Here is an 8,630-nt window from a genome sequence, read left to right on the forward strand (position 1 = left end):
TAGGGGTACCTAGCTCGGCAGGTCAGACCTCAAGGTCATACCTCAACACCCAAGCCCAGGACACCCAAGAACAACTCCAATTCATCAATCCCCAAGATCAATACAAACCAACACACAGGACGTAGGGTATTACGCGATCTAGCGGCCCGAACCTGTCTAAATCGTGTTCCTTACATCACCATTGATTCCTTGATTCTCGACGACTCTTACCGCATAAAAGATCACCTAGGGTACCCCCTAGGCGGGTTGCCGGTCTAAAACACCGACAACGACACATGCCCATGACCAACCTTTGATCTGAGAAGGAGATGTGCCGTGGCGGCGACACACAACAGCAAGTGCTAGGCAACACGCATAGGCAAGCGAAGGTGGTCAGGGAAAATAGCTAGGGTTTTATCACTATCATTAGCCTTTGGTCGGAGATTAACATTTATAGACTACCTTTGTGGGCTGTCTAATGGGCCATCTTGGGCCGGCTCTTGGGCATCAATCGCTAACATGATTGCTATTTTTAAAAAAAAAATAGACTTCTTGTGCGCTGGGTTACTCTCATAAGGTGTGTTTGGTTGCTAGGCTTAGCCTAAACCTAGGTGTGTTTGGTTGCCAGGCTTAGCCTAAGCCTAGGTAGGATTTAGCCATGGCTAGCATGGGACTAGCTATAGCATTACAAGGCCTACACGTTTGGTTCTTCTACTAAGTTCAACCATGCTCAAATGTTATGTTTGGTTGTCCATCTTGCATGGGATGTGGCCACCTCTTCTCTGTTACGATGAGTTTAACTTACTTTCACCTCTTCTCACCCCACCTCAAATCAAGTAAATACAAACATCGCTAGCATTGGATGTGACCACCTCTTTCTCTATTACAGGGATGAGCTAGTTCAGCCTCCTATTGCGGTGACACATGGAGCCTGAGGCGAGGACCCGACCAATGGCGGCGAAGAGCGGGGAGCGGCACATGTCCATGAGGCAGCCAAGTGGAGGAAGAAGATGTCAAGCTGCACCAGTAAGTGACTGTTTGAAGTAGCGATGGAAGACGAAGGGCGCGGCCACCACGTGGTGGATTGGGCTGGCTACAAACCTGACTCCACAGAAACGACCGATTCTTCCCATGGGACCTAGCTTATGGCATAATACCGGCTGTGTTGGACTTGCTACTGGTTAGTGGTAACCAACCATAAAGTTCATAGCTCCAGCTAGTCTGGTCGGAGGATAGCCACCTATTAAGAGGGTGTTTGGGAGGAGGAGGCTAAACTTTAGCCCGGATATTCGGATACTAATTAGAAGGACTAAAAACATAAGCTAATTACAAAACTAATTACAGAACCCCTAGGCTAAATCGCGAGACGAATCTATTAAGCCTAATTAATTCATCATTAGTGAATGGTTACTGTAGCACCACATTGTCAAATTATGGACTAATTAGGCTTAATATTTTCGTCTCGCGATTTAGCCTAGGAGTTGTGTAATTAGTTTTATAATTAGTCTAGGTTTAATACTCCTAATTAGTGTCAAACATTCGATGTGATGGGGCTAAAATTTAAACCTTTCCTCTTAAACACCCCTAACTAAGCACGTCCATAGTGTAGTGTAGTCATGTGTGATGTGTGTATCCAGCAACTAAAACTTGGGCATACTGGATCCAGGATGCGGGGCCTGCTGGGAGATCAAAATAGTACTCCGCGGCCTACTTTTTAGGCGAGATCTGCTTGCGAAAGTGCCAACTGCCTACGAGAGAGGCCGACCACCAGATCCGCCGTTGCCGGAACAAGCCAACCCACGCTCCCCGGATGCGAATGCTGCTGTAAGCTGGTCTCCCTCGACCGCAACAACCGGACGAGCGAGTCGGCGTCGCCGGCGATGGGGTGCTCCTTCTCGGGGCTGAACGCGCTGTACGACAACGTCGGCGGTGGCGGCGGTGATGTCTGGGTCAACGACTACCGCTTTCGCGTGCTCCGCAGGCTTGGTGACGCCGGCCCCGCGGGCTCGTCCGTCTTCCTCGTCAAGGAGGTCGTCGCAGCCGCAGCCTCTTCCGACGGCACGGCTGGGGCGGGGCCCGGCACCTCCGGGATCGCCAGGAAGAAGGGCGTTGACCCATCACACATCTCAGGTCTCTCTCTCTCTCTGAGCGTAGTTCCGTCGGGCTACGTGCGAATGAGCTTGGCTTGGATCTGGGTCCATCTGCCGTGTTGCGGTTCGTACTGGATGTCTGGATCTGGGGTAGTGAAATGACATTCTATAACGGTTGGTAATTTGACGCCTTCTTGTTCGTTTGAGGGTTAAGATAATTTCTTTCCCGTCAAATTGGGTCCTTCGTGGACCTGTAAGTGTGGCCTTTTGAATTGAGTTTCCTACGCCGAACCACGGGTGTGTCCATCTAAATTCTGGAACCTGGCCTAGTAGTTTCCTTTGATGTAAATAATGCTAGTTTCTGTATATGGACTTTCGAATTTCGATCTGTTCCGTATCTTACTAATGCAAGAAAAATTGCAATATTTATACTGAAAAATATTTGCAAAATTTCGTGGTCTTATTTCGTAAGCATTTTTATAAGATATAATTATTTTATTTCATTAGTTTATATTAGTTGAGTCCTAATGTCCTGTATTGGAAATTCTATTTTATGCAATAGCTGTAATATGTGTGTATTGTGCAGACGTCACTCTACACTCGTGTTGGTGTCGACACTAAGTCCTGCAGTCTCTTAGGCTAATCCTTTTGTCTTTAATTTAAGCCAAATAAATGTAAAGTATACTTTAGCCAGATTGAATGTTGTATTTCATTGTGTCCATGCCTGCAAAGTTTCAATTTATGGAAGGGATTTCTATAGTTTTGGATATTGGTGGACATGTGACATTTTCCACAGAAGTTGCCTTGTGATGCGATATGATTTTGTTAATATCATTAATATGAATATTTGCATGCTCATTTATAGCGTGCTGGGTTAGAAGTGGTCCATCATGAGTTAATCCCAAAGAAATTTGGTGGGATTAAACATTCCTCACCATTAAGTTAACCATGTGCTCGTCGGGATGAGGTGGTGAGGGATCAACCAATTCCATTCCACAAACTAAACAAAAATGTGAGGAGTGAGGAGATGATGCATCACCCCATTCCTCAAGCCAAACACACCCTTAGTGATGATATTGACACTTGCAGTTCTCATTGGTTGTTGATTCTTTTGCATCATGGATTATACTGTGTTTGCTATTCCGTTGTGTTTGGAGATCATATTTTTAGTTCTACACTTATTAATGTAATTTTGTCTTGGCATATTACAGCCGATGGAATATATGCTCTAAAGAAGGTTCTTATTCGGAGTGAGCAGCACTTAGAGCTTGTTCGGCAAGAGATCCGAGTGTCCTCCCAATTCAGCCATCCAAATTTACTTCCTCTTCTTGAACACGCCATCATTGCTGTCAAGGTAGGTTTCATATCATAGTATGAATCGTGTAATTTCTTCTTCATGTTGCCTGTCTTTAATGAGATGGCACTTTATAACACAAGACCTCTATGTTTGTTGTAAAATTAACTACTGGAGTTTACTTAATAGTAGGGCACTAGTCCGTATGCTTTCTTCCCTTGTTGCAAAAGTCAAACCAAACCAAAACAAATATGTTGGTTTCCAGTTCACGAAATTGTTCTGGTTTCAATACATTACATAGAAATTTGATATGTGCTCCCATAAGTTACCAGAGTTATTCAATTGCCCCCTCATAAGTGAATACAATTTCTACTAACCCCCATAACCCCATTGATCATGCTACACTGCTGTTAGCCGTTGCTTGTAGGAAATCACTCATTTATGGCCAATAGTACATGCCACCAAATACCATGTTAAAAGCTTGATTGATTTGTGAGCTACAGTACAAATGAATTTAATATGTTCATCTAATGTGGAATGGCGAAACTTGTGTTCACTTTGTGTCTTTGCCTCGTATGGCTGGCTTCCTGGGAGAAGCACAATATAAGTAGTAGAAATTGTGCAACGGGATGACTTGGCACCAGTTTGCAGTTACTCTGTTGTGCTGTGGGATATTGCTAGTTAGGAGAATCTTTACATACACTGGTATAATTTTGCAGTTAGAGGAAATACTACATTAAAATAAATGAACTAGTAAGTCATTTTAATACATAATTGAACACAATTAATCTGTTCACCTGCTGCTTGATAAGATTGCCAAGTTCCGGCATCAGCAATTAACCATATTTTATTTGTAAGTAATGTTATTAGGTATATTATATATGTTCTCTGTTTCACTTAGAATATATTCCATATTACTTATATAGGGCGTGCAAGATGGATCACAGAACCATGAGGCTTATTTGTTATTCCCAGTTCATTTGGATGGAACGTTACAGGATGTAACTAAAACCATGCAAGAAAGGAATGAATCCTTCCCAACAATTACTGTGCTCCAGATATTTCGTCAGGTGAGTACTTCTGTTGTCTTCTGTGTTATGCTGAGTTCTGAAATTATTTGGCAGATATAGTACAGGCGACCTTCCTTCTTAGTTTTTAGAGCATCTCCAGTAGCATATGTAAATTTGGATACCTAAAACTTGTTTTATGTATAGGAGAGAGTTTTGAGAAAAAATTTGAGCTCCTCTCCAGCAGTCTACCTAAAACTGGTGACCTATATTTCGTTCAAGGACTAATATCCAATGGAATCCTTTTTTCTAGGGTCAATCTGCAAATCGACACCCCTCTCCCCTCACCTCTTCTTCCCTCCTCGCCCACGCCGCTGCTCTCCTGCACCGATCCGCCACCCACTCGCGCGCTCGCGCCGGCACCTCGCTCACGTGCTGTGCAGATTCTCTCCCCACTCCATCTGATGCTCACGGGCCCCGCCCTCTCCTGTGCAGCCTGCTGCCACCTCGCCCCGCATGCGCTGCTGCTCTGGCCCCTGCTCACCCATCTCGCTTCTCTTCCACGCTGGGCGGCCGCTGGTCTCCTTTGCATGCCATTCCCTTGCTCTCACCGCTTGAACCAGCAATGCTCACTTGCGCCACTCATCCGAATCGACAAAATTGAGGTTCAAATCGATGAATCATGCTATGATTTGAGCTCCAAATCGATCGAATGGTGAGTAGCGTGGATGACCGAGCAGGTGCAGCGCAGGGTCTCGCTCGACATTGACCAGCGCTCGTAATCCTCCGCGCATGCTCTCTCTAAGCGATGCGGAGGGTGGGCTGGTGGTGGCGCCAGCGCAGGAGAGCAGCCCAGGGCGGCGCATGGCGAGGTGGGGAGGTCTAGGAGTTTGAGCACAGCATGGCGCCGCTCAACCTTGACCTGCGCCCGCACTCCATCGTCCGCGGGGCCCTCCAATCGATCCAGAGTACAAGCAGGCAAGGGCATCCGCGCTCGCCGAAGCTCAAGAAGATGAGGGCGTCGTGTCGGAGGCAGCCATGGGCTCACCGGAGCCCAGCCTCGAATCAAAGCAAGGCGGCAGATTGTGCGGTGGAGGGGCCATGGCGAGGTCAGGTGAGGTCCGACGGCTGGAGTCATCGTCATTGGGGGAAAGCGCGTCCGTGGGTGTGGGGAAGAACAGTCCCGAGCGGGGCAGTTGGCCTTCACGCAGGAGCACTGCCAGTTTAACCAATCCAGTGTTGGATTGGTATATTTTGCATATGGAGAGAGAAATTTAGGTCATAGCCTAAAAATTTTAGGTATAACAATCTATTTAGGTCATCTGCTGGAACTGTTTTTCGGTGGTTTTTAGGTATTCTAGCAGTTTTTAGGTATAGCAATCTATTATACCAACTCTGCTGGAGATGCTCTTAGCAACCCACATGCTAGAACCATGAGCTATTTTTTATTCACTTGCTAGAACCATAGTGCTCCCATGTGTGAATTCATCTCCTTGAAGTTCCACTTGGATTTAGAGAAGTATGTAGCAGTGAATGCTAAATCTATGGCTTTTGTTTCCATACCACATTTGTCTTACGCAGTCTTCTACATGGTATAGTTGCTTCTCACACAAGAAACCTACATTACTTTTTACAATAGCAATGCACACTTTAGTTGTTTTCTCTGCTTTACAAGAAATGCTTTAATAATGCAGCTCTTTGTGTGTCGTTGCAGCTTTGTGCTGGATTAAAGCATATGCACAGTTTTGACCCACCATATGCGCACAATGCGGTGAAACCTGATAATGTCCTCATAACGCATAGGAAGGAGTTGCCTCATCTTGCAATTTTGATGGATTTTGAGAGTGCTGGTCCAGCAAGAAGGGCTATTAGATCACAAGCCGAAGCTTTGCAGTTGCAGGTACCTTTCTATCTAAAGATGCAAAAAATATCAGTAGTGCATGTAGACTGCTGACAATTTATTGATTGCTGTCATGGAGATATAGTTAGTGAATTTACTATTTCAGCAAGTACCATATATTGGATGTTCGTAACTAAGTTTTTTATGTTATTATTGTGTGGGATATCACGACTACTCATTACTAAACTTATCTTTTGACCCCCTATGTTATGAATTCTTGTAGGAATGGGCTTCAGAGCACTGTTCTGATCAATACCGGGCTCCTGAACTATGGGAATGTCCAAGCCATGCTGACATTGATGAGAGGACGGATATATGGTCTTTGGGATGCACTTTGTATGCGATGATGTAAGATTTTCATCTGCACGCTCTTTATAATTGGCATATCACATATGTTCTTATCAAACTTCTTAGTAATTGTTAGTCTGGATATATTGGTGACCATGCTGAATAATTGCTAATACATATTTAGGATGTAAAACATTTGTTGTGTCACAGAATGAGACTTTTTAAAGGGTCATCTGTAGCTCAGTTTTGATTAACGAAATACATAGAAAATATATTCATTAGATTTGTGACAATGTGTTGAAATCAAAATACATGCCAAACATTGCAAGTATATTACTGTATTACCGTGTGATTGACATCTCAGAGTCTTTTGTAACATACTTAATTACTTATCATACAATGTCTATACATTTTTCTCATGTAGTTGCAATTCTCTTAGTGTATAATTTTTGCAAGCAGCATTGTGAGTTTGAATAATATTATTTCCAAATTTAACCATTGCCATAAATGTGTTATTATGTTGTGCCCATTTCTTTTCTTCAAATCAGTACATGCATATTATATATTTACTGCTCACCTTTTCGACCATTCAGAATCCCCAGCCATTAAAGCTTTTAAACCCATTCCCAGTCCTCCACACCTTATGGACAGACCTTCACATAGTAACATATTCCTTGTTTTTGTTGGATATTTAGAGATTTGACTTGATATCCAGCAAAGTCACTTTTCCTGGTTGTAACTGCAGTGTTTTAGGGGTTCCATTAATAAACAATGTTTACCATGTCATTTATAATCAAAATTATCATAACTCAAGCTAGCCTTGAAGTTAGTGTTCTAAATCACCCACAGCACTCAATGAGTTCAATATTGTAGCAAAATAATATTGATATTTTGGGAATCTGGTGGTTCACTAGTCACCTCGTCTGTTCATTATTAGTACTATATATATTTGTATTGCGCAATAAACAGATCATATAAATGAACTGTTGTGTTGGGTACTTGGGCAACAATGTTCTCCAGAATAAATTGTCATTCTTCTGACATTTTCATTCTTGCAGGTACGGAAAGTCTCCATTTGATTATCAGCTTGATGAATCTGCTGGTGAAAGCTTGCATACTGTTATTAGAAGTGCACAAATTAAATGGCCTACCGAAGCAGGATCTTCGTATCCTGATTCTCTACGTCAGTTTATAACTTGGATGCTGCAGCCACATCCTGCAGTTCGTCCCCATATTGATGATATTATAATCCACGTTGATAAGCTCATAACCAAGTACTCTGCTTGACCGCTGTATCAAGCTTACTACAGAAGAAAAGAGTTGTTATGTAAGTCTATAGAGCATCTACACAATTCATTAAATGTGATAAATATATGTTGGTTTGTAGTTATTGTATTAGAGGAGAAAAGAACATTGTGCTGTAGACTATCTTCCAGATTGGGATTGGTCTGCGCAGGATCTCCTTCAACCATTCCTGGACTCTTTTTTGTTCATGATTACGTTGTGTGTAGATGTATTCTTTTCTTATTGCCCGTCAGTACTATTGGGGGTTAAATGATATCCTCCTTTTAATTGCTGCTCATGGTTTTATACGATCATGCAGTTTCTTGAAGACCGATAAAAATCCATTTGTAATTTCTGTTGACAGAAGACACTTGGGGCATCTTGCACAAGAACTAGCTCATAAAAAGACAATTTCAAAAAAGAAAATTATAATCAAATTTGAAAAAGTAGTCTTCTCCAACGCATTCATCGCAACCTTATGGTCTCTATCATCATTAATCCTTTATCATTATAATATGCGTACAAGTTATGATGCTGAGGCTTATGATGCTGAGGCGTATTGCGTACATCATTGCTATAGCTATGTGAATCAAACCTAATTGTTAGTAGATCACTATGTAAATCAAACCTATTTGTTAGTAGATAGACAAATCGTAACCTGCTCATATAAAGTTATAAACGATGCTCATATAAATGGTGTAAGAATACAATATACAAAAGTAAGCATAAACATAGACACACTATGTAAATCCTAGCTAGAGGACATAAATATATTGTTGAGGCGTAAA

The 8,630-nt window shown here is 42.6% G+C and overlaps 1 protein-coding gene across 1 annotated transcript; it reads left to right on the forward strand.

Annotated features, from left to right (window-relative positions):
• The first annotated feature begins 1,681 nt into the window (after positions 1-1,681).
• Positions 1,682-8,155, forward strand: LOC101780740 (serine/threonine-protein kinase 16). The gene is made up of 6 exons (XM_004956345.3): positions 1,682-2,109; positions 3,281-3,423; positions 4,290-4,433; positions 6,085-6,270; positions 6,494-6,618; positions 7,617-8,155. Exons 1-6 carry the CDS (start codon positions 1,860-1,862, stop codon positions 7,843-7,845), a joined length of 1,077 nt encoding a protein of 358 aa, XP_004956402.1. The 5' UTR covers positions 1,682-1,859; the 3' UTR covers positions 7,846-8,155.
• The last annotated feature ends 475 nt before the right edge of the window (positions 8,156-8,630 follow it).

This window comes from Setaria italica, chromosome II, assembly GCF_000263155.2.
Source record: "Setaria italica strain Yugu1 chromosome II, Setaria_italica_v2.0, whole genome shotgun sequence".
NCBI classification, from domain to species: domain Eukaryota; kingdom Viridiplantae; phylum Streptophyta; class Magnoliopsida; order Poales; family Poaceae; genus Setaria; species Setaria italica.